Source organism: Glossina fuscipes, unplaced genomic scaffold, assembly GCF_014805625.2.
Source record: "Glossina fuscipes isolate IAEA_lab_2018 unplaced genomic scaffold, Yale_Gfus_2 59, whole genome shotgun sequence".
Classification (NCBI taxonomy): Eukaryota; Metazoa; Arthropoda; class Insecta; order Diptera; family Glossinidae; genus Glossina; species Glossina fuscipes.
Genome location: NW_023998431.1, coordinates 1,819,739 through 1,846,972, shown reverse-complemented (window position 1 = coordinate 1,846,972; position 27,234 = coordinate 1,819,739). Strand labels below are relative to the sequence as shown.

Genomic DNA, 27,234 nt, shown 5'->3' with positions numbered 1-27,234 from the left:
ATGTTTTTTTTTAAGGTTAGATCAACGTCTACTAATCTTTAGAGCTGACTTGTAACGTAATTCAAGCAAATAGATCTAATTAATATTGATCCTTCTAGGGCGTTTGACAAGATTTCTCACAATTTTCTGATTTATAAACTAGAACACGCATGGTTTTCTGAGAATGTTGTGGCTTGATTCAGAAGTAATTTGACTGGTCGTTCTCAGGGGGTCCAATTAACCAATGTGTGTGTCCTGACTGCTGTTGGTACGACCCTTCCGGGGGTATCGTGGTGGTTGTGGTTTCTATCATTCCTAAAGAGAGCAATGAGAGGTATTGATAGGACTTAACACTTCCCAAAGTGGGTTTATTGTGCCATAAACAATAATCATATCTGGTTTCTCCAGCGTAGTTTATGACCCCAGCTAATAGGGATTGTGTAACTCTCTGGAGGGCGCCGGTTAACCAAAATAAATAAACTCGTGTGCCATCGGGCACCGTGGGGTTAAACCGTCAAGGTAGTGTATCCACGTTAAACCATTAAAAACATCTGTTGCTCAGGGAAGTCATCTACGGTCTTTCTTGTTCGCATTATTTGCCAATGACCTTCCTATGTGTGCACAATACTCTCAGGTCGTAATGTTTGCTAATGACGTAAAAATCTATCTTTTTTTAAGTCAACGGATGCTTCCTGTTTACTTCAGTCTGATCTAGCGACCTCGCACTGCTGATGCTTGGCCAATGACATGTCCTCGAACTTATAAAAATATAAGAAATTGTCGCTTTCGTCGAAAACGTTCCTGCCTACGTAGTATTATATTAATGAGTACATACCCGAATATGTGTCAAGTTTTACACTTTGACTTTACTGTGCACAATGCAAAATTTGTCGCATCAGCTGAACGTAATTTTTCCATTACGTGGATTAAGTTGGGATTTTCGTTTATCCTTTCCACCGTATGAGCGCAGGTTACAGCTGATTGATTTACTATCCCTTGTATGCAATTAGTAAGGTGGATAATTGTTATTCGACATTGCTAGAATATGTCTCCTTTAGCATAACTTCTAGAATTTCGAGGCAATTTTCGCCAATGAAAGTGTAACAAGTTCGCATCAAGTACCAGCTTTGCAATCCGTTTCGAGTTCTGTGTAAGTTATTTAATGACTAATATTACCTATTCGATCCGTCTGTTCATTCTCCTAATTATATCGGAGATAATGTTTTACGCCAATAGTAGCCAGCTAATCTAACGCTGTTATTACTTACAGTGATCTATATGATTGTAGATAAGTACTTATAAGGTTCTGAAGAGTAATTATTGGTAGTTATGTAGTGCCTATGACAAAAGGACAAAAAACCTGCTTACACTTCTAATGGGATAGTGAAAGCTTCTTTATTCAATAATATGTATATACATACAAACATACACATATAAATTATCATGACTAAGTGTGAAAAGTTTTACGGCTTGATTTAGTTTTATTTAAGCATAAGATTATTGCTATAATCGTTTTCTAGATGTATGTGATTGTCTGTGTCTACGAGTACCTGGGTATTGTCTGTATTGTTATGTTAGCCTTGTGACTTTTAATCTGTCTAAAGGTATTTAAACTTGACCAACAATATGCAAAACCAGTTACATGCCAACCGAGCAGCCAGGCCAGCTTGCTTTTACAGTTTAACTAATATGACATTTATGGTTTTAATGGCAAATGTTAAAGTGTTTGTTTGTTATTGTGTTTTTGATCTCAATAGTTCCTGTCACCGGTGGTAATATATTTTGCAAATGAAGCTAAACACTTACATACATACTTATATTTGCACATAAATGTGGGTATAAGATTAGAACGTTGCCTTCGAAAACTTGAGAAAAGAAAACAAATAACTGAAGCGAGGAAATTATTGCAGCGCTAAAGTGAAGACAGGATACGCACTTTTCAAGGCAATTACATAAGATAATCTAAAAACTATAAAGGTTCTTAATGGAGGTAAGATTGAATAGTATCAGATGACAGTTAGTATGAATATGAGTGGAATGAAAAACATATATATATATATATATATATATATATATATATATATTTTGATCAAATGGGAAATATTTTTTAAATAGACTGCTCTAAATGCACTTCACAACTCGATCTGGATCCAAAGAAAAGAAAGCAAATGCATATGTGTTAAGCGTTTGAAAAAACTTTCTGTACCTTTGTACCAATTTTCACAGCACTTGACCCATATCCAATTCCAGAACAAAACACTAAAGTGCTCAATGAAAATTTTAATTCTCTCAATTTTGTATATACAGCTTCACTTCCTTGTAATTCCATGTTTGTCACTAAGCCATGCCCGACTTGGGCCAATCGTCTGCATATTGTCTCCTTCCTATATCGTTTTAGTTTTGTAATTCCGACAATTCCGATGATGATAGTTGATAATGCTTTTTTCTTTTACTCTACACCTACTTCTGGCACAATTTGTATTAAGCTCTTGTATATTTTCGCAACACCCAAAGCGAGTCAAGAAGAACACACCATTTATATCGCATGAGACCCATTTTCTGATTCAATTTAAGCCTGTCTAATCATTCGTCCGCCTGACGGCTGTCCATGTGTTTTTGTATTGAGCTTGCAGTCCGCAATTTTGCCTTAAGGGACAATTCTATCGAAAATGGTTAGCATTGAAGCATTCTTATGACCACTCTTCGTATCCCGCGTTATTTAAAAATAAATGTTTCGCAAAAAGCTTTAAGTATTAACATTCTGGCATATTAAATACAACCGTCTCTGAGAGAAATAAACCTTTTTGTAGCAAATAATGCTATAAAAAAAAAAAATTGGATTGTAACAGCAATTTGACATCAAAACTAACTGTGCTTTTGTAGTAATTCGTCTATTTTTTGAGCCCCATTCCATATAACATTTTCCATGACACATATATGTTGCTATAGGACAAAAGCGTGCAATTCTAATTCTTAGTAATTTATGACGATAATGGGTAAAGAATAATAAAATCTTTGGCAATCTTTGCATGTTTTGGCTTCCTCTTTATGTAAGAGCTCATATGAAAACCACACCTCTACATGGAAATGTGCTGTAATTCTTGGTATTTCTTTCAACTGCAGTGTCTCTACTTATTTTCATTCATCTGAATATATAAGCGAAGAAAACTGTCATATTTGAGATTTTAATAATCGAAGAGCAATAGGCGGACATTCTCTCCGGTCATAAAGATTGAGAGTTTGGTGTGGTTTTGCGGGTTGGCAGAGTATTATTGAACCATGTTGCTGAATCGACCGTTGTTGAGTGACTTTTTTTTTCCTTGAGGTTTATGCGCCGAATGTGATGGCACTTTATTTTAAACATTACGGTGTTACCTGCCGCACAGCTCAGGAAACAAAGGATGACTTCTAGTGATCGTAAAGTTCGGATACGATTTCTGTTCACATCTGCTCTTGAATTTTTGAAAATTACGATCGAAACCTGGAGCGTAATGTATACGCATGTCTTTAGCTTATGTTCTTAGCGGACTGATAACCTATAAGCTATAATTTAAAAAACAAAAGAACCTCAATATTTCAATGTACTGCATTTGCATGTGCTACTTCAAATTTAATAGTAAGTGTATCGGCGCAAATATAAATCGGATCGGCTAATTATTATATCTGCAGACAATAATATTAATAACAGAACAATATTTATTTACTTAAATAAGTTAAATAAGTCGAGACATGAACATCAAATAACTATATATACAATAAATAAGAGCTATAGGCTACCAGCCGCAAGCCTCTTTTATCTAAAAATTCTTTAAGAGAAATCGTTCTAGCTGCTTCTTAAACTGTGCCACTTTAAATCTAGTCCGTGCATGTCAGCAAAGAAAGCTCGCTAAGTTTTAGCTTTCTACGTCGGTTTTTTTTTCCTTTTGAGAAACGAAACCGTATTAATATTTACATACAGACAAAGCTGATCGCTTGGTGGGTTCTCAATAGGACAAGCATTACAAGGAAGTGAAGGATATGCCCATACGGGCTACACGACAGTCATCATTCATCATATATTTGTAATGCACAAAATGCACGCGTCACAGATTCTCTGTTTTGGTCATACGTTGAAATCTATGCATTACTTGCATCTATCTATCTCCATAGTGTGTTATTGTAAAATTAAATCAGAGAACAGAAGTGTTAAAAATTATTTTAAGCCTATATTGCATTAGAAAAGACATTTGTTTCAATTAAATATACTGCAACACATGTCAATTTTATTGATTATTTTGAATTTGAAATCAATTCTTCTTCTTTTTTTACTTTAAAGTCTATAGAGTAGAGTAATTTGCTGATCGGCTACCCTATAGGGTAGCGGTTAGAATGTCCGCGAAATGGTCTTTCAGATGATCCCGGGTTTGATTCCTGTTGCGGGCGTTAGATTGTTAAATTGTGTTTCAATACTTATGTAGTGAAAATGGAGAAGACTTTGTTTTTCAATTTGAGGGTAACAATCTCTCACGTTTTAGAATATTTTGTTGTAGCGTTTTCGCCATAATCAGCAGTTATTTTCAATATCATTGAACATTGAATGTATATTACAAAAAAAAGAACGCATGACATATTTTATTCAACTCTCTGTCGCATTACATCTCCCATGACTTAGGCAGAACATCAAGTCCGTGCAGAATGAAATACAAGAGAAAAAGAGAGAGAGAGAGAGAGAGAGACGAGTGATCTACGTACATATTTACGACGAAAGATCATTACAGAGGTAAAAAATTTTTTAGGGAAGATTAGATTTGACACAACGCATATGAAGTGAAGTAAAATCTATAAATAATACGGTTACATTCTAGGGTTTATAAAAAGTTGATTTATAAAAAGGATATTAGTTAACGGATAATTTTTAATGTGGACAACTACCCTGTACTGGACAGGCATTTTATATCATCGATTGAAAAAGGTTTTTACATAAAATAATCTTATTCCATATATTAATAGATATAGCATTTTTATGGCAATGCTTGATTTGTTTTTGATATGCTGATTATAATTGCAAAGAACGAAGTTCTTATGCAGCATAACTCTTAGCTACTTACTGAGTGAGATCGGAAAACGGAATTTTATGAACATGACTTGTCAAAGCACGTATGAGTGGAGAAAGCAAAGGTTTCTTTTTCAAGTAAAGGAAAAGACGGCTTTGGGTTGTTCCTGCCTTTAAGTTAATTTTGTATTTATTAGATATTATATTAGTCTTATTTACTATTATTGATGCCGTAAGTTTTGGAAAGTCAGAACAGAAAATGCAATGCAATGTTGGACTCACAATAGATCCTTGCGGAACACTTGCGCGCTTAGATAGAAAATTCATGTAAGAGAGAAACACGAATATATCTTTCAGACTAAAAGGTTAAAATTAGTTTAATTTCGCATTACCGCAGAATTAATCATATGCTCTCTGGTAGAAGACCGCAAATTACAAGAAACTCTATGAGCTTTTAGAAGTTTTTCTGCAAAAGCTTATTTTTTTATCATTAGATGACATTTAGGTAGAGGAATGACGTTGTGTTTTTTATGCAGCAAATTGCTTATATTTCAAAATGGATTTCTTCATTTATTCGAAGCAATATCTTTACGATTCCCTAATCCATTATTGAGTTTGAAACGTCTATTCCTGATTGGAAACGCATAACTAAGATGGTTTATGGCTAATGGTCAGTTCATTATTGATAACTCCATATATATTAGTTTAGAGTGAATCGAAAAAAATGGCATAAGTCTTCGAGTAGATGATACCTAAAATCCGATGTTTACATTAATTAATGCTAAAGCCCCGTCTTAATTCGTAAATCGCTTTTAAATCCGATCTTGAGATCATCTGAAGTAGACCTACAGAGAAAATGGACACTAATCAATCCATTTGCATTAGGAATACCCCATTGATTTTTTCAGTTACATCAGTTTCAGTTAATGAAATTTCATGGAATGTTAACCTTTCGTGGATTGTTAGCGCAACTCTTCTACCTAACCGACTCGTCCTGTCATATATAAGAGTAATTCGGATAAATAAACAATAGGTCATCTGTTGAAAGTAGCGTCAATTAATAGCAGTAATGTTGACAGACATGTACGGAGAGGGTACGATATTCTAGGATGGTGCTGCCAACACTTCCTATCTGGCTTTTGCTTTGATGTAGTCATTTATGCGCACAGTGCGCCCATAGTTAATAGTATTCGGTAGTGATAGTTTCGTTTGGTTAAAGCAGCTCATAATACCTCAAGCCCAACTGACTCCCTCAAATGCGGTCGTCATGAATACTCAGTTTTAGGGTCGGTTCGCCTACTCTGCATTATGTTTATTCAAATCGTTGTGCATTCGTTATCCATCATCCGTACCGATTCAGCAGCATTCGAACTAAGTTGGAGAAATCGCATTTCTCGTAAATGGATCCTTTTGCTTTACAACCAGATCTATTCAAAGATGTCCAAATCTGTGTTCTATGCATTTTCTAGGATAACTTACTGTATTACATAAAATTTAAAGACAGTGCTTTCAGATGGAAAAGTCACAGTTTTATCCATTGCGTTAAACTATTGCCTACAGCCACTCTCAGAAAAAAGTTCGAATTTATGTAGGTTGTATCTAAGTGTAGAATCATATATAAAAACTCACGTGAAAAAAAAAAACATTTATTGATACTCGTGTCTTACGTGTGACGCTACAAATCCTAAAGTACATAAAAATATTTTTTTTGTGACCGTTCCTGTAAAAGAATTTGCTTTCCTTAGCCCCTCTTTCCGCACTAGCATCTGTCATAAGTTTTTTTTCAAGTAACATTGGTTTTAAAAAAATCTCATCGATTTGATGCTTTTTGAAAAAATCGTTCAAAAATCAGTTAGAGAAATCGATAATTGTTTATTTATCAGAAAAATACCCTGATGATCAGCAGAGAATTTTATTTTCTATAACATAGTTCGATTTATTACTATCTTAATTAACATTTCAAGAATAAAATTTCAGATGAAATTTGATGGGATCAAAAGCAAGCTAAGAGCCAACAGCCCACTATACAATTAGTTTATTGGTTTTGAACACGTCTACGTTGTCTTAAAGGTTGTTTCCATATCCAAGCGTTTTTAGCACTTAACAATTTATCCAGTATACTCGAAGTGTGAGTGATACGGCTCTATGGCTGTATTCAACTATTTGAATATTCCTAAAAAGCAGTCTCTCTCTACCCGTCTTTCCATTGTTTCCATCATTTTTAGGTATTGAAGACAGTTTTGCAATTCAATAACAAAAAAAAAAAAAAGAAAATAAAAAAATGAAAATAATTTAAATGTTCACAGTATACTTTAAAAAGTGAATCAACTTGTTCAAAAAACCATAATAACTTTCATAAGATTCGAATTCGCCGTAACAGTCATTATCGGCGATCTGCCGATAAGGAGATTTCAGCAGAGTTTTCTATTTAAAAGCATTTTGCTTGTATATATGACATTACCGCATAGTCTAGTGGGTCGGACGCCCGGCTATCAATCGCATCACCCAGCCCATCGATTCCTGGTTGAGGGTACCCCATAATCTGGACCTTAGATATATATGCGTCATCCACGATACACTGATGTGAATTTACGTTTTTGTGTGAGGGAAGCTATATTCTGCTTGCATTTGCGGCCTTTTTTTGTTTGTAGAAATTCCTTTTTCGTGTTCTCGTTTTTCCTTCAAATTGAGTTTACTTTTATTGTAAATGCCTTCGTAGGACCCATATTCTACTTCCTGGTATACATTTTTTTCATCGTCAAGAATAATCGAAACGATTGGCAAATATGTGCTTCCTTGTCCGTCATTAGTCCGTGTTTTGACAACACGGCTATTGTCTGCAAAAACTAAGCTTATAAACATTTCAAAATATTTTTTTTTAAAGTATTGAAAAAATGAATAATTTTGAAATGTATTAAAAAATGACAGCATTAAAAAAATACTTGCGAGACATTGTTAATTTAAAAGACCCTACGGCCCATAATGTGGTCGATGGGCGTTTGAATCTATGGAAGAAATAATTTCATTTATGTATCTGTAGCTGAATAATTGCATAGGGTTTTCCGGAATTGACGAAAGAGATCAGTTTTTGACTCTAAAAGCAGCCAATCTGTTTGTTTTATTAAAAAGATGATTAAACTTTTGATTTATTTATTCTCCATATATTTTGTGAATAAATTTACAAAATATGGATTTAAAGGGTGCCGAATAACTCAGATCAAATGCTCGCCTGTATTGAAAGCCGATCACCGACCTTGAATTTTTAATTTTGAAAATTCCAACAATACTTTAAGAATGGATGAAATATTGCTGCATTGATTAAGAATCGTACACAAATTAATAACAAGTGCCGTTTAAAGGTTTGTCTAGGTATCATAAACCGAATATTCATAAACAGAAATAATTTTCTCAATTTTTCGGGGGGAATGCTAAATTTAATGAAACTTCCTCATATGACCGAAACGCAAAGTGGAGGTTTGCTTATATTTTTCATCTTTTTTTCACCCATGCAGCATCCAACCATCTGTAACAATACATGAGAGAATATTTCAGTGTCTTTGACATTGATAACACTTTACGGAAATTTGTTGTTGTTGTTGTTGTTGTTGTTTGCTCAAAAAAGGGCGTTAATGTTTTGCTTAGTATCTAATACACCACCAGCTAACGATTAAATTTGTTTTGTTTGCATTATCAGCAAAATTCTGCATGTGTTTACAATAAATGAAGTAAGAACAAAAAAAAAAAAAAAAAAAAAAAAAAAGAAGAGAAACGTTTATTGAAATTACTGTTCAATCAAGTTGAAAATATTGTCTATTTAATTCCGATTTTATGAATCAGCAAATAAGATTAAATTGACCATAATAAAATGATATACATACGCATATTATATACATCTACATATATTTTTGTTTACAGTTAACACGCTTTTTACATGGATATGAAGTTACACGAATTAAAAAAAATAATTATCCTTTTTTCATTTGAGACGATTTCTAAGTCATAGTCATCTTAGAGTAGGTTAAATTTATGAGCATGCGTGTAACATTCATGTTAGAAGGAAGACTTGAGACGCGTCCACCTGTTATTAGGTCGGATAAAGCCTGTCCATTCATTGGTATGTCTGTCGCTTTGTCAGTCCCACTTCTTTGTTCGCTTCTTTTATTTCTATCCATCTGACTTTTTCATCAAACTACATGCCGCAATTTTTATTATAGGTACACTTTGGAATAAGGATGAACGCTACTTTAAATGTATTAGACCGGATCAGTTTTATGAAGATCTCTCACACAATGCCCTTTTCGGAGAAAGTTGTTATATGAAAAAAAAATGCCATATTTAATATTGATTGACAACAATTTCTGTGGTTAACAGTGTTTTGACATGTTAGACAGGTGTCGCGCATTTAGATCGCATAGGATGATTTTTATAACTGCGCCCAATATCAATATATTTTGCGAAGAATGACAGTGAATAGTTTCTTATGTAATGTAAATGGGCATGGAATAGCTATTGATTTAAAAATTTACTGAAGTAAATATTTGGACCCGATGAGGCAACCGTTCGAAACTATTTTATAACTATGTAATAGTTTTCTGGAAGATCTCTCGCAGAGTAAGGGAATATAATTTTTAGTATTTCATGTAAAAAATAAATGAAGAATAGTATAAGACGAGAAGTGATTTAAGATATTTAACATTAAAGCTACCGAATGGAAAAATTTCACTATTTGTAGCTTTCGAGCTTCAAAAAAATGCTTATAAAACTTGGTGACTTTTATTCATATGAGAAGAGTGTTTCGCTTTTATAATAAATTATTCTCTATATGATCTATTCCTACAGATGTCGCACCCACATACTTATGGGTATATTAGACCCATATGCCGTGGTCAAAAAAATGAAGATGACACTTTGAAATACGTCATAAATATTCTTAGATCAATTAAAATTCCAACGTCATATAACTATGCGCTCACAGTGGATGTTAGATTGGAACGCTATTGAAAAAACGGAAAGTTTTTACCGTGAAGATATTTTTAGGAAACTGATTGGCAATCATTTTATGCCTACAGTGAACTGTTACGTTTCCCTATAAAACATGCAAGTGAATGTGTGTACTTTATACAAAATCAATCAATAAATTTGCATATGTATGTATAATTCGTATGTATAATTCGGAACTTCTACATTGTTCCGAAATTTTTGTTCAAATGGCCTTTAAATTTAATTACTTGTTAGTTAATTTAAATTAAATAATAATAAGCCTTTTATTTAATTTTAGCGTTTTTGCTTACACGAATTTATGAGAGATGTAGTATTTACCGCGTGAAAAGAGAGTTGGGTGTATTTATACTTTATACACTAAGTAACTGAATAGTTTAAAGTGAGTTAAATTTCGCTAACGGACTATAAAGTTGTTTGTACACTGCTGTAAAATGGGTTTTTTTTGTTTTTCTTGGAAGGAGAGGATGTCTTTTGCCGGTCGCTATGACGAGATGAAGAAGTGAAAGGAAAAAACAACCATTAAAAAAAATTGCAATTTTTAAGTAAACCGCAAATAACAATTAGTCGGAAAGCAAAGTAAAAAAAAAAAAAAACGAAAATTAAAAAGTGCACACAATGACAATGACAATGACTTTATGTAACCAAATGAAAGATCAAAGTCTTCGAAAAATCTTTGTTATGTTAAATTTATCATTCATCAGGATAATAGTAATAATAATAAAAAAAAAAAGGAAAACGTCGATAACACAATTTTTTGTTGTAGATTTTTCTATATTCAATCATCTGACGAAAAATATTTCTTTCCATTGTTACAAAGTTTGCTATTGGTTGCAGCAAATTTAATTCAGGTCCATTATGCACGTATGGTATGCAAAGAAAACGAATAGAATACGAAAAGATTGCATTGAGAAAAGATAATCCAAATTTGTTTGTGTAAGCAATTATCTGATAATCCGATTTTTTACGGATTAATGGTAATAACTCTACCATCATGATATCGAGGAACGGCAAATTGAACACTTTTACCGGCACATCAGCTTTTTAGACGGAACTGCTATTCAGACGGAAAACAGGAAAAAGTTTAGTCGAAAAAGAACGGAATCACCAAAATACAGCATTAACCATCTGGTCAGTATTAAACGAACACAGTTTGGTCCTGACGTTAAGTTAAACTTAATCACGATAGACATGATGCGATGCAGGAGGCCCAACCAAAACGACTACTGCAGGAGAGTTTATGAAAAAATGGCACTAAAAGTTCCAGGCGAACGCCAACTCAGTCATTTCATTTTTATAGGGTTTTCTTTAATTTTTTGTGAAATTAGTACAACTTTTCTCTACAAATAATAATAGTTTTCCGTTTAGTATTATTGTGTTATTCAGTGTGTATGGTGGCGCTAATTATGAAGCGTTCCAAATTGCATTTCCGACATTCATTGCTTCTCTTGTTTCATTTGCAGAGATCTGCTGTCAAAATCCATCGAACACTCTTACTCGAAGCTTGTGGTGGTGGTGCTGCTCCATCCTATTCCAATTGTCAGCTTCAAAGTAGTGATGTTGATGTCAATAACAAAGAACGGCCGGAAAGACGAACAAAGGTCGAACACAATGAGTTGCAACACTTATTGGACGAAAGCCAGGCTCAAGCTCTCAAAGGACTTTCAAACATCTTAACAATTGATAACTCAACGGTTTATTGGCGTTTACATGCGACGGGAAATATCCAAAAGGAGGGAATCGACGGAAAATGTCATCCCGAACCGTTTCAAAATTGCGGTTTCATTGCGTGCCAGGCAAAAAAACAAAAGAAAAGAGTTTTCTGTAGCGTATTGTGACCGATGATGAAAAGTAAATCTCCTACGATAATCTCCAGCGCAAAAAGTCAATGATTAGTTTAGGAGAGCCATTCACATCGACACCCAAGCAGAATATTCAAGTTTTGCTCCGTATATTGTGAAATAAGCAAGGTGTAGGGTATTACGAGTTGCTAAAGCCAAATGAAACTGTTACTGCAGCTGTCTACCGGCGTCAGTTGAATAAATTGAGTGATGTATGGTTGCAAAAAAAACCAGAAATAGCGGTTAGCCGACACAAAGTCATCCTCTTGCATGGCAAGGCGCGGCGACACGTTGCAAGAGTTGTCAAGGATGCACGGTCGCAGCTGAAAAGAGAAGCTCTGCCGCACCTAGCGTATTCACTGGTCATAGCACCTTCTGATTACCACTCGTTCAAATCAATGCAGCATGGCTAGCAAGTGGTTTCAAAATGCTAAAGAAGTGCGAAAATGGCTCGATGAGTGGATCGCTGCGAAACCAATATCGTTCTTTCACGGACACGGTATCGCCGTGTAGATGAAGATGGAAAATATATTTACCTATATCTATTGTACCAATTCAATGGAGTTGAAAAATAATCAAAATACATGGAACATCGTGTTACTTATATTATTTATATTATTACTAACTCAAGGTTTTGTCCATATTCCATTACATATTCTTTTATGGGAATCGATTATGTGCTCAGTTTTGCTATATAGAAAAATTATCTTCATTCAAAATGTACAAAATGTTTTTTACAAAAAAATTCTCATTCTTTGTCGATTGTATATATATTACATACAACGTTTAGGAAGTTTGAAATAAAGCAAAACGTTCATCACTACTACATGGAGGAGGGCAAGTTCAAGTAAAATTAAACTAAAGAAAAAGGGAGGTATATGAAAAAGATTTTGATTTATTAGACACGACGTTATACATACGTACACACGTACGCAGGTATACGCATACTTAGGAAAATATTTGCTTCGTAAAGTCGCACAATTATTACTGTTGCGAAAAAAGTGAAGATGAAAGAGGGTCCTCGGAAGTAGGCCAGGATTATAGCTCAGCTTCCAATAAAAAACATTTTAAAATATTGAAAGGGCAATGCTTCCGCCCAACAATCTGTTGCAATTACTATTTAACTTTTTCCGTATGTCTCGGTCGAGTCTTTTTTTATTATTATTTTGTTTTTTTTAATGATTATATTTTGAAAAGCTAAAAGAAGAAAAACTGAAGAAAGTTAACCTCAATAGTTGTTCTCGTTGTGTTTGGTCACATGAAAACCATGATGCCAACAAGTTTTCAAAAATCCATTTACTTAATGGTTATAATAAATTTTATTTCAAATTGTAAAACTTGTAACTTGGTGCATATTGTTGTTGGTTTGTTTTACAAAAACAAACATTAAATAGCAAAAAAAAAAAAAGAAGAAAACAAAAAAAAAAGCAGGAAAAAATAGAAGCTGAAGTGAGAAAGAAAGAAAGAGAAAGAGAGAGAAAGGTAAATTGGAATCACATGCTCGTAAGGAGGTGTGCGGATGCAATGCGATTGCCACTCTTATGGCACTGTCGTCATTTTAAAAGTCAACTGAAATGATCATTTTATTTTCTTTCAGCCTGGCTCGTTTGTTACTAATGTTACTTTAAATACTCGGTGTGCATTCGTTTGTCTGCTTGCCAGAGCGTAGGACCTTAAACAACTTTCTAACTGTTTCACTAATAAATGTATGACACCAACTATATGTAAGCATCGTGCATTTACGCACACATACCCACATGCCATATGCCGAAAAATAAGAGAAATTGTAATTACTTAAAGTTCCTTAGAGGCTGGAAATCCTTAAGAAATTCTTAGGTATAAAATTTTCATTTAGAACTAACTTATTTTCCTTCAAAACAAAAATTCATACAAAAGTGAAAAATGTTCAACTATAACTTATAGTACTCGTGTATAAAAAATCTAACCAGTTTTCTTCTGGTCTCGAAAGCAAATAAATAAATTTTCTTACCAAAAATAGAAATGTTTTAATACGCTTTTCTTCAAATAAGGTCCACGTAGTATATAAACCTTGGAGTACCAGAGGTATAGGCAAGGTAAGGTAAGGTAAGGTGAAAAAAACTTGCTTTTTTTTTTTGTTAAAGTCAATGAAAACTCTCACTTCCTATGGCTGTCATCATAAATTTAGTCGTGGTGATGTTGAACTGTAACGTTAGTCTCTCTTTTCTTTCGCTATTTTATCTATGCTATAAGGATTTGTGTGTGTATATATATATATATATATATATATATGTGTGTGTGTATGTGTGTGTGTTAGTGTTATTTTATATAATACATATTCTAGCCCCTTAAGCCTAACGTATGGTGTTACACAAAAGATGGATTGTTATCGCTTAGGATAACAATGTCAGAGTTTGTACTGTTGTTGTTGTTGTTGTTGTTGTACAATAGGTGCTACAAGACATAATATTCATGCCTTGGTGAAGGTTGCAAAATAATCGTAATTAGATTACGTTAAATATGCGCACATACTAATACAGGTTTCTATAAACATACCAAAAAATGTGTGTGGAAAAGTTGTTCTAAAATCGGGGCCGGTTTTATTTAAAGGTTAACAGCTTTGAAAGAGGATAGAAAAGAATAAAATTTGTATAAAATATCTAGATATAGCAACACTTTAGATAGAATAATGATGGCACTTGCAAGTGCTAGTGTAACAATAAGCATTAATTGCATTTTTATGAATTTGTAGCTTGTAATGCTTTTTAAGAGAATTAATAACATTTCAAAATTTTTGAAGTTTGCATGCGTATATGCAAACAAAATATATAATAATTTTCAAGTAAAGGAAAAAGGAATTTTCGAAAATGATGTACGCTTTGGGTCTTTGGCGAGCCTTTGATGAAAATTACATCACATTGACGTTTGAAGACAGCAAAGTATTTTCTTTATTGTAGTGACATCAATTAGCCGGCCAGAGCGACTATTGCGTTGATATTTTAAACGACGTTAAGAAGTCTCCAAAAAGTTTCTACAGAATTTCGGGGCATCATACTCCGTAAATTTTACAGCCCATTTTTGTCCCTTTTAAAGCCGCGGTTTTATAATTTGAAAGTTGTCTGAACTTTTGCTACTATAATCTACTACTAATAATGGACGGACGGACAGATGGGGGTGCTTCAATCGGCCGGGAATATCCTTTTATTCGTAGTCTTGGATATTACATATCATACATAAAAAACATTCTATATATTTTAGGTGCACAAATATGAAATATTAACTTGAGAAGAAGACGGCAGCATTAAAGTTTGATATACCATACATAACATTTTGTTGCGCGGTCTTCAACTTTCAAATGCGCATAAATGAGAAGTTTAAAAAATGCTTGTATTTGGTGCTATTCAATATTCCGATATTGTGCCCAAAATAAAGAGCGTTGGGGAATTCATTTTGCGAAGAGGTCATGGGTAGATTCACGCCCATAATCTATTTCAATCTTAAGATCGAAAACTTTTGGTGGGGTTTAATATCAAAACCTATCAAAACCATTAATCGATTTAAACCATTCGTTTTTAAAACACAACCAAGATACCAAGATTGGTTCTAGGCGAATGCTCCATCCCATAGTGCAAAACTAGTTTGCAACAAATTGAAAGCTCTTCCATGAGAAGCGCTATCTCGTGGAGTCTCGCTACCAAACTTGGCGTTCACCGATTACCACTTGTATGTACTGATCGACTTACTGCGCTTGCTTCCTTCGAAGATTTGAAAGCGAAAGATTTTTAACAAGTGGTGTCATTTTAAGCTTTACCAATATTTTAAATTTTTCAAATATCTTCGTTGTACATGCGCTGGCTGAACGAAATCATGATTTTTTAAATAAACTATTTTGGAGTGATCAGACCTATTTTGATCTGTTTGGGTACGTAAATAGGAAAAATTGTCATATCTTCGTCTCTGAAAAACCAAAAAAAGGTCAAAAAACTTCTCTCATACCATAATGCCTTACAATCTGGTGTCGTTTTTGGTTACGCGGAATAATTTAGTTAAAATTTTTCGAAAACGCTGCTAGTACGATCCTTATAGTGTATGGATGCGTTCACAGACGTTGTTTTTTTAGCCTGGAGTTGATGCTGTGGATGTGGGCGTCGGGTATTCTCAGCAATGGGGAATCAGTTGTTATACAGCTCGTCAACCAATGGCTGAATTGCGGGATTGATTTAAAATATGTAAAAATCGCGACTAACAAGTCAATGTTCCATGATTAGAATCTCAGTGTGGTAGAGGTTACTTTGGTCGTAGTTAGAGTGAGTGCGCAGTTGGTAAAAGAGTAACTAGACTGCAGCCATGTTACACGAATAGAAGACATCCCCTAAATGACTAATCATATTAGAAAAAGAAAAACATAAACGAGTGAAAAATGCTTCTGCTATTAACATTCAAATATGCGCTTACAAGGTAGGCATGTAGTAAAAATTCCCAATTAATTGTAAATATTCAGTCGATTTCGCTCTGTGGTTATATTCACTTATGTTCTGTTTATCTAAACTTTCGTCCATTGTCTAGTGATGGGCAACTCACGGTAGCAAGGATTCAAGTAATATAGAAAATTGGAACAATCAATTCACAATACCTTAAATTCATTCTCAAATTGGAGTAATTATAGATCTACCAGGGTCCACAGCCACAACAAAAAGTGAATAGAATGGAAATCGAATACAACAATTACGTTAGCATCTGTTCTGTCTTTGGATAGGAGGTAACATACCTGTCACAGCCGTCATCGTTGTGTTTGAATAATACTTAACCTATGCTTACTATCCTTATAAATACGTAAATACTCTTAACCCTTAGAAATGGGCGCTAAGCGGGGCTTTGGCTCTAAGAATATATTGCTTTGAAGTCTAGCTCTTCATAGTAATTACTTTAAAGAGAACACTATAACTTCTTCGATTACCTAATATAGGTATATATTTTATTAATTACAGAATAAAAAATTTTATAAATAAATTTATAAGTAAACAAGACCCAAGAAACGGATTCACCTTTTATTATACCGATCGATTGAGAATCATTTACTGAATCGATCTAAGCCTGTCTGCATGTCTCCACCCGTCCGTCTGTCTATCGGTCCTTCTGATGTCTGACCATGAATATTTGTGTTGACGTCACAGGTCGCAATTTGGTACACTGAAGTGTTTTAATCCAAGGAGCAGCACTATTGAAAATGATTTGGACCTGAACACTTGTCATATAATGTCTTTTATTAAAGAGTCATTATTTAATGTGCGTACAGTGTTTTCACTTAAAAATTATATTATTTATTATATTAAATGCTGCTCAATTATTATGTATGCATATATTCAAAAACACGAAAATATGAGTCCAGATAGCCCATTGTTTAGCAAAACACAAAAAACAAAACTTGACGATAAAGAATGTGTAACCACGCAATCAAATCGTAACCAATTGTTTAACACATTATTGAGGTATTCAGCGGTACTTGAAACGGCAAGTTTCAAATTGTGTGATATGGGTTTTGGATCTTATCGACCAGCCTGACGATAGACGCCTGTGATGTTATTGCACTTTTACTTAATCTATACCGTACTCTTCATGGCACTCCACCTTTTTGACTATCTCCATATAACGCCCTATTCTGAAAAATCGTTGTATTTGAAAAAAAATTGGAATTTTCAAAATTTCTCGACAAAAATTATATGAAGTAATAGTATTTTGTCATTCCAAATTAGCGTGAAAATTTTGAACAGTCTGGGGCAATTTTTTGAACCTCGTGAATGAACGGTGATCATTGATATTTTTTATGGTTAAAAGGTCCAATTTCCAATATTTCATAGTGAAAATTATCTCATAATAGTAAATTGACAAGGAAATCAACCCAACTTGGACGGCGTAGGTCTATTTTTTGTATGCCACAGCATATAAGGATTCTTATGAAACGTTAACTCTTATGTACCTCTAAGAATTAATTGTTTAATCTTTTTGTGATGTAATTTTGCTCATCATAGTAATTAAATAAAAAAATTAAGTGAACCTAACTTCGGCCACATGAGTCTATTTTTTGTCCCGCTCTATATAAACTATCTGATTAGTACTTTATGATGAAAATGAATTCATAGCATCGTGTTTCGGACCCTAACGCAACGTAGGCGGTATCACAAAACACAAACTCTTATATGGAGAGAATGTCTAATCTTTCATTAAAATTATGCCTTTGTATGAAAATAATATGGACTTTTTGGTGTATTATTACCAAAACGAAGGAATAACTGTGTTAGACGAAGTGGTGTAGGGTATGTAATGTTCGGTGTTGTCTGACTATAATGCTCTTATGTGCTTTCTATTATTGTTTAGTAGTACAAAAATTCAGTTTTCATGGGAACGATTATATGAGTGAGGGTTCAAAAACTTGCTCAAGCCGAACACAATTTTTCATAGCAATTTCAACTTTTCCCCACACAATTACTTTTCAAAATAAAGCGTTATTTGGGGAGTGGTCGAAGAAATGAACCGATCCAAATGATTTTCAAAAGCGTACGCTCCTTGGTCAAAGAACCAAATTTTAACGAAATATTTCAAAAATGGCGACCTGTAGCTTGAATACAAATTTAGATGAACGGACATCACACAGAAAGGCAGAGAAACTGACAGGCAGGGTTTAGAAAATGATCCTGAATCGATCGGATGGGTCTATCTTAAGCTCTACTGCTAGTTACATACACACACACAAGTTTAATATACCCTATATACCCTGTGGCGGGTATAAATATGGAAGTAACCAAACTGATTTCACAACCATCCGCACATATGGAAATATTTTTGTCTGTATAGTTATGTGCTGGGAAAAAAATCAACTTTAACAGTATTGTAGCTGTATTTTCTTGCTGCTACTACTACCCAGAGACTTAATCCTTTTCTAATCATGAGAACTGAAAATTTTAGAAAACGAAACGAAATTAAGTTATAGAAATTCACTCAGCTGTAATTAATAATCTACGTATCTATATATGGGGATAGACAGATAAGCATCTGTAAATACATTTCCCTGTCAATGTATTCAGAAAAGTTATTAAACGTATTTGTGTTATCACCCAAAAATGTCAGTAAGAAAGCGTATTAAATTAAGTTTTAAGCGTAACTATGCTATGATAAGTATATATATATGTGTGTGTGTTTACATAGATTGCGTCGCACAAATTGCTGCACTCAAGGGATTAAATGTTTTGCATATTAATGAGACTTCACAACATGCATTAAATCGAACGCTGTCGAATTTAATTTAAAGATTTGAAGAAGAGTGATTTCTCTTAAACAAGAAACAATTATTTAATATTTTCAATTGGCTTGTAAACGCGATAGAGGACGAGTACATTCTCTTTATAATCATCATATATCATCGAAATTTTGTACGGTATTTATTTTTATATATGTATAGGAGTTTAAAATATCAAAGCAATACATTATACGATTTCGCAGTACCTCCAGACTTTAAACTGAAATTGTGAAAAGTAGAATACATTTTTTGCAATTGTACGCGTTTAGTTCACTTCCGAAGACGAAGTTTTAGTGAGGAAGAATCTGGTGAGCACACATTTTAAACTATAAACTAAAAAACTTTAAATTCGGAAGTCGCGGTATAAGAAACACACAATAATTTTCATTTCTTTATTCATTTTTGAGCAGATGCATGAATACACTTTAAAAAAAAATTTTTTTTTTGTTAGTCTGTCCCTTGTCGTCCTTTTCGGCAAAGTTTTGGGAATCTCAACGGACAGAGAGAGTTTGTATGGTCATTTGCGTCAATGTGGCGTAGCAATGCGAAGACTAAACTAAATATGTCGGATATATTTGAAAGCGTTAGTGTTGGCTTAAATTTACAGATTACAAGTATTCAAGCATGGCTAGACACAAGAACTACTTTTCCCTTGTACCAATATGCTCTGGTATGTATTTCACTCTACTTTCAATCAATCTCTGGCGGAGTTTCTAATAAAATTGTGATCCGCACACATAACTTATTAATGATTAAAGAAATGAAAACGATTATTCTTTTCTTTCGAAGCATATAATTCCGTTCTGCTTAAGAAGCTTCCAATATATGTGCGTATAGAAAGCTATACCTAAAGGTAAGATTGCATGCTATACGTAGAATTCAATCGTAATTTGCTAGTAAGGTGTGTGCGTGTGTCTTACACGGGTAAATTGCCAAATTTGTCAGTGAACTTATATCTGAATTATAAACATCGCTTGACAACTTCAATCTCTTCGTTTATGGAAAAATGCAATAGGGTTGAGTCGTTTAATTCTACTCCACAAAGAAAGCAACTTGTAAAGCAACCAGATCAGTATTCAGCATATAAAAACATCTAGGAAATTAATGCAATCTATACGCACTGATTTCTTGTAAACAGAGATTGATCTTTGATCTTTATTTCCATATGCAACTCAAAGTTTTCATTAGTATCCAGGTTAATATTTAATATAAATTTCACTTTGACATTCAATTCAATAATTATTTCAAGATTCAGCCTAATACATATGTATATATATATACATATACATATATCCGTTTCAATATTTTGAATATATCTCAATTCAATGTTCAATTAAATATTCATTTAATATTTAATTTCATATAAAATTCAATATTCACTTCGATAATTATTAGATATTTAATATAATGAATATAATTCAGAGCTTAATTCATTATTCACTATTTGATTCAATATTCAAATTAGTATGTAATTTAATATTTGCTTCAATATTTAAATTATTCATTTCAATATTTAGCATAAAGCCTATTTCAATGTTAATTCATTATCTCTTTTAACATTGAATTTAATTCAGTACACTCTCTCTCTCTCCCTCTCTCTCTCTCTCTCTCTCTCTCTCTCTCTCTCTTTCTCCCAATAATTATTTCGGTCTAGATGTTACTAATAGACTGCATCGGAAGAATCAGCGGACATTAACTTACATATTGATATATGTATGCATAGATATTAACTCTCGTATTACATCACTCAATAAGTCTCTGGTCCAAGCCGTCTGGAAAATAAGAAAAGCTTTGATAAGTAAAGTCAATTTAGACCATGTTGATGTTTAAGCATCGCTCAATTTGTGCAATTTTCGGTGGATTATTAACGAAATGAGTGAATGACTTTATTACGTAAACGGGTGTAAGGTATCTAATTGACGATCATTTTTAAAAAAGTCAAAGAAAGTGTGGATTAATATTGTATACCGGGCGCGAAGCTAACAGATATCTGTGCAACTCTAACGTAACGAATAACAAAAAGGGCTGATTAGACTATTAAAAAACAGCCTGAAAATTATTTTCGGCAATCGAAAGGTAAGAATACAAGAGAAAGAGAATTTTTTTTAAAGTTTAATTTGGTCTCGACTAAAAAAAGTGTAATTTATTATTGGAAAGGTAATGCTTTTCTTATAATTGCTAACCAGCTGTTTGTAGGTTGATTAGCTTTTTTTTTTTAACTTGATTTGATGAATTTTAACAAAACTATGTTAGCGTTGTTTTGCTTCTCGATCGCAGTTCTGACCATCTAAAGCAAAATAGTTAAAGTGACATAAAATTTAAACTTCACTACGGAATTATGTTTATTACAAACGAACCAACATAGTAAATGTAACTGCACATGCCTTTGTTATGTCAAGATAAGAAAGGAAAAACTAGAACGAAAATCTATATACTGCACGAGTAAGGTACATAAATGAAAATTCGCGTATTTTAATGCTTTGCAATAGCATCAGTAGAATAAGGAAAAGATAAGAAGATACCCCATAGGATAAATAAATTCAATTCAACCTAGACGGGTTTCTAGTTTGTATATGCTTTAATATTTTTTTTAAACTGTGGCAATAAAATTGAGGGCAACGAAAATAAAAGGCATAGGAACGGTTAGTACTCTTAGGAATCGTTGCGTAGGTAGATGTTAAACCAATGGCTCCATCCCAAACAAATTTTCTATATTCGTTTAGCATCCAACTATACTATTTTTACCGGTTTTTATCAAGAGATATTAAAGATGGCAATTTATTGGATTCTGGACTCAAAACAAAAATACATGAGCAAACATCAAGTAAACACATACATAGGTACGCTCTAGTAGCAAAACAAAATTTTTGTAAACTTTTCAGAATATGTTTTCTTTTTTTTCTTTTTTAATAGATGCTGAATAGATGAAAAAAATGCATTCCCCGAGTCAAAATTTTGTTTGTTTTGAAATATCCAAGGGTTCTGTAAGTGCCACGAAAAGACTACCTATTTCCAATGAATCCCTATTGCAAAGCTGCACGCTAATGTTTACATGTGGACTCCTAAATCCTCTGACAGGATAGCAAATATTTTACAAAATTTATTTGAAAGAATTACAACAGAAACAAAAATACGTTAATGTAACTTCTTTGAGACCATCGTTGAGTAGGTAAGAGGCTAAGAAGGATTCGAGAATTTTCTGTGCTAAAAATATCGAATAGACTACGAATTCGACGTTAATTGTGAATTCAGCTATTCTGCAGATAAAGCATGAATTTTGAGCAGAACAGCTTCGAGGAAAGAGAATGAGAAAAAATAGTTGGACATGCGAGGTAGGTCAGCTTTATGATCCTGGAATTGTAGAGTCATTTTCAAAATCAAAATTATTTCAAAACTTTAAACCAGATTTCTCGAACATGATTTCTAAAATGTCCGGAGACACAAATCTTACAACATTCTTTCATTTTTTTCGTTCGAATTTTTTACACTTTCTCTGCAATAACATTTTGTACAGCAATGCGTAGAGGTTTTTCGTTAGACTAATTTCAGAATGCTTTACTAATAAATGTTTGCTTTGTTGTTTGATCGAAGATTCAACCTTTTCACTTAAATACTCGCCCAACAAGTAAACATAAAATAAATTATTATTAAAATTAAAATTATCTACGTACTGCATTAGCAATAAGCCTATAGATTAGATAACTGGTTACTTTTCTTCTTTACTCTCAAATTTGCGTCAGCTATATTACGGGCCGTAGAGTACTTATTATCAAAGATCTCTAGCAAGAATGGATCCCGTGTTGGTATTTTTTGATATATTTGAAAAAAACTCTTAATTAATTAATTACTTAAAATTTTCTCGAATACTATTATCTTCTTTTCTCGTTTCAAATAAATGGAAATTCAGAAATAGCGTCTTTTTTTTTGGGCACCTGATACGAAGATGTTCTTTATGAGGCTGAAAATATTAAGCACAGCAATCACAATAATATAGAATGACAGACAAATCAAGGAAAATAAAATTCGTTTTCTTTTTTTTTTAATCGGGTTTCTTCTCAGGGTTCCAGGAATCTTTCCGTTTTTTTCGATCTAAATTATATTCGCCCCTTTCATATCACTTGACGTTGAGTTTCTTTTTTTCTTTATTTAGTTTTTATTTGATTTTTTCCCCCTCTCTCTAATAAACGAATGTTTCCAATTTTAGTTCTTTTCTCTCTTTTCGTTTTTGTGTAAATTTGAAAGATTTCGCAGTTTTTTTTTTCCCAAACAATGCAAATTGATATAATCGAACTTCCCTTTTATGATACACTTTTATCTTGTCTTGACCTTTCTGTTTTCTTTAAGACGTTCAATAATCTTGTATGTTAACACGTTTTTCCTTTTGCAAGTCAAAAATCAATCAATTAATTTCGAATTTTAACACGCATTACCCTTGCAAAGTTTTAAAAAAAAAAAATCGATCTATTAATGTCTTATTTTAACACGTTTTTCTTTTCACAATGTCATCCTCTTAAAGTTATATAAGATAAATTTTGCATTTTACATTTATTTAGCCAAAGGGGAAAACCACGTCATTTCATTTCGTTTCAAAATACCAAACTTTCTATTTATATTAACTAATATGGAATGTTTTCTTCCAATCTTAACTCCTACTCTCCATTCTGAATAATCCCAATGAAAGAAAAAATTTAATTTTTTTTCTTTGTGATAACTTGATGAAATAAAATCAAAGTACAATCTTTACTGTTTCTACAATAAATTTAATAACTTGAATATATTATCGAATTTTCAGCGAAAAATACTTTTTCTTTTTCCTTAAATCATGTACTATCTTACATTCTTCCTCCACTTTCCTTTGTCAATCATCGTTTTTTCTTTGTCTTTTTTTCCTTCAGGCATGCCGATATATTAAGCCTGATTTTTGTTCTTCTGTCGGTGAGTTCAACCAATGCTACATTGTTCAACGCTACAGGGTTGTATTTGTAATTAATGTTACAACGGAAAGTCCACAGCAAGTGTGTTAAAGTTGAGAATGATTTTGCGATGCAAGTAGTGCTTAGGTTAGCTAATGCGTAAAGCCTATTTATAACGCTTACATTATATTATAATCTCGTAGACTAAAGGGCTTATGCCACGATTCTGGGCCCATTTACTAAAAAAATGTTGAATCGACAAATTCAAATCGTGGCCAGTAATTTTGATTCATTGCGTTAATGTTTAGTTGATGATATAATGATTTTTTCGTTATTACATATTATACTTTTGCAAATTGAAAGGTCACTAGCACATATAACATATATGCAATAATATGATCTCAACAGAAGCGGACAAAAATTGGTAGCGCCCATGATATCATTTATATCAAGATCAGTTCTAAGATTGAATGAAATGTGAATTAGAAGAAAAGACAAAGACATAGACATTTTAGTGCTTTAATTTTTATTCACGCATATGCATTCTGGCCCATATGAGCAGATGTAGGAAGAGGTAAAAGAATATCTAACTTTTTATTTATTTTATTTTGATCTAATGTACAGTAACCTTGTAAAAGTAAATAATATTGGGTGACTCCAATACCAACACGTAAGTCGGAATTGAATGGATCAAACGAATATATGGATTGTTGATTTTTAGATCAGAAATGTTTAATATTTTTCGGATAGTGTACTACATTATGCAATATATAACGTATAAAATATATAATATATGATATGCAATATATGATATACAAGATATGATGTATAATATATAATATTCCATATAATGAGCAGAATTTTATGATTACAGACTAACGAATCTATATACGGATATCGACTTACGTAACGTAAGGGAAAATAATTTCCAAATTATGTCGGGGAATAACAACAGAAATGCTGAATAATTAGTGGAATATCTAGAGAAAAACTTCCTCACAATTTGTCATATCTGATCCAGGTGTTTTTGATATAAATTATATGGCAATGATAATGGTATGGTGCGCATATATATTTAAGTTTTATGTCGGCCTATACTTAGATCAAGTATATACTCATTTATGAAATAATAATAAGAGATTACTTTAATCATATTTTTATAATAAATCTGCTTTTAATAGCTGTAGATAGAAACTTTAAAATAATATCTAGTGATTACATTCGCATTTTTAATCAATATAAGATTATCGTTTCGACATTTAGAGAATATGTCACTGTTGCAAGCAATAAAAAGAAAAAAGAGAAAAATCAGATTTTAAAAATTTTACACTTCATTGTTCCGTTCATTGCTTTCATTCAATGATGTCATCCTGCTTGAAAACTTTGATTCTTTTTATTATTTTTTTATTACTTCATCAATTTGATGATGTATTTTGCCGCGAAGAATTCAATGAAGATGAAGAAATATTTATGATAACAGGCGGATACCGGCCAGAGACGCATACCTTAGCAAAATATGTTGCATCAGTGAGAAAACGTTTTGTGAAAAGCATTTTTGGTCAATCTCATTTATGCGGTGGTTCAATAATTAGTGCAAAGGTTATACTAACCTCTGCGCAATGCATGTTTATGTATATGTCAAGGCTCTCAGTGTCGCTTTTATTTTCATTTCATTGATTATTGAAATTGTATTTGTAGCTCAGATACTGAAAGACAATATTATGCAAATGAATTGTCTGTGGTTATCGGCACTACGGATCGTTTGAATCGCACTAAAACTACCGAACGCTTATTAGTTTCGAATATTAAAGTACATGAGAAGTTCTCACCGGATGCAATTTATTGGGATATTGCTTTGATGATATTATATAGAAAAATAAAATTGAACGGGTGGTCAGCAGCAATAATACCACTAGCAATTATACCAGCTGACATTAACACAGTTTGCACCGTCTTAGGCTGGGGACGTTTCTATGAGGTATGATGATATAATATGAAATTTATATGAAAAATTTTCAAAAATATGAAAAATGTTCGATCATAATCGTTACGACAAGAATGGACCCAAGGCGGATCATATTGCTTATGTAGATATAGCGGTATTGGATAACAGCACTTGCATGAGACTTATGCCACATTTGGGCGAAGAACAATTTTGCGCTGCCGATATTGATGATTTATCGAAGGATGCTTGCGAAGGTGACGTCGGTGGGCCTTTAATATGCGATGGTATCTTTCACTATTCTGCTATGTAATGATCAATTTAACACAATCCATTGTAGAGCGCCTTTTCGGAGTTGTAACTGCAAATTTGGGATGCGACTCGCGTCGCCGATCTACAATTTATACGAATGTTACCAATTTTGTGAAATGGATTCAGAAAAACATTTGCTGCCGCTCCCAACGTTTTTCTTTTTTCAATATATTAACAATTTGTTTGCATATCTTGATTAAATGAGTTTAAACTTGTTTAATGATTGACAATTTATGGACTTTTTGTATATATAATATTTCGATTGTCTCGATATATATTAAAACTTAGGGTAAATTGAGGACAACAATAGGTTTGGACGATCCCTGCTGTAATCGGAAATTATATTTACTTTTATAATTTATCTGTTAACCAATACTTCTAGCTCTCAGAAAGGAATACGGTTTTTTTTATTTCGCTTGTTATTACACTATTCACAAAGGTGCGACCATAATTTGCCATTGTCGGACGTAAGAGCTTGAAACGATGTTTTCTTATCACAGTTTTTGTTATTCTGAATCAAAATCGGTATCCCTGTTGTTCCTACAAGGAACGTAGGTACTCGACGATTGCGTACCTTTGTCGTTTAACTGCTGCTACAGTTTTAAGCTCATTTCACGTTTTGTTGGCTGTTACTGCTTCTATGTCTATATCTCGGCGCCGGATGTCAGTCCTTCCTACGGCTGTCTTGTGAACTGCAGTCTATTGCGTTTCTTCAAATATCGGCTTGGGGCAAAGCAAGCCCCGTCCATCTTCCTCTCCGCTTTCTCATTTCGGGTTCGGTTGATGTGTGGTGTTTGGCCGGCACCAATGCGTTGCTTCCTTTTTGGAATATGCAGTGTGTCGTATATGCATTTTCTCTACTGACATGTTTTTCACTTTAAATATCACAAGTAAATGATGAACGGTAAAATAAAGACTCCTTTTATATTTTTACAAAAAAAATT

General features: G+C 33.1%; 1 protein-coding gene across 1 annotated transcript in view; it reads left to right on the top strand.

Moving 5' to 3' along the window:
• Positions 1-26,291, top strand: part of LOC119637428 (mast cell protease 2-like) — a 41,991-nt gene extending 15,700 nt beyond the window's left edge. The window contains exons 2-4 of the mRNA XM_038033448.1: positions 11,473-11,798; positions 25,735-26,014; positions 26,094-26,291. Of these exons, the coding sequence (XP_037889376.1) occupies positions 11,473-11,798; positions 25,735-26,014; positions 26,094-26,291 (804 nt within the window). The remainder of the gene's footprint in view (positions 1-11,472; positions 11,799-25,734; positions 26,015-26,093) is intronic.
• Positions 26,292-27,234: the final 943 nt, after the last annotated feature.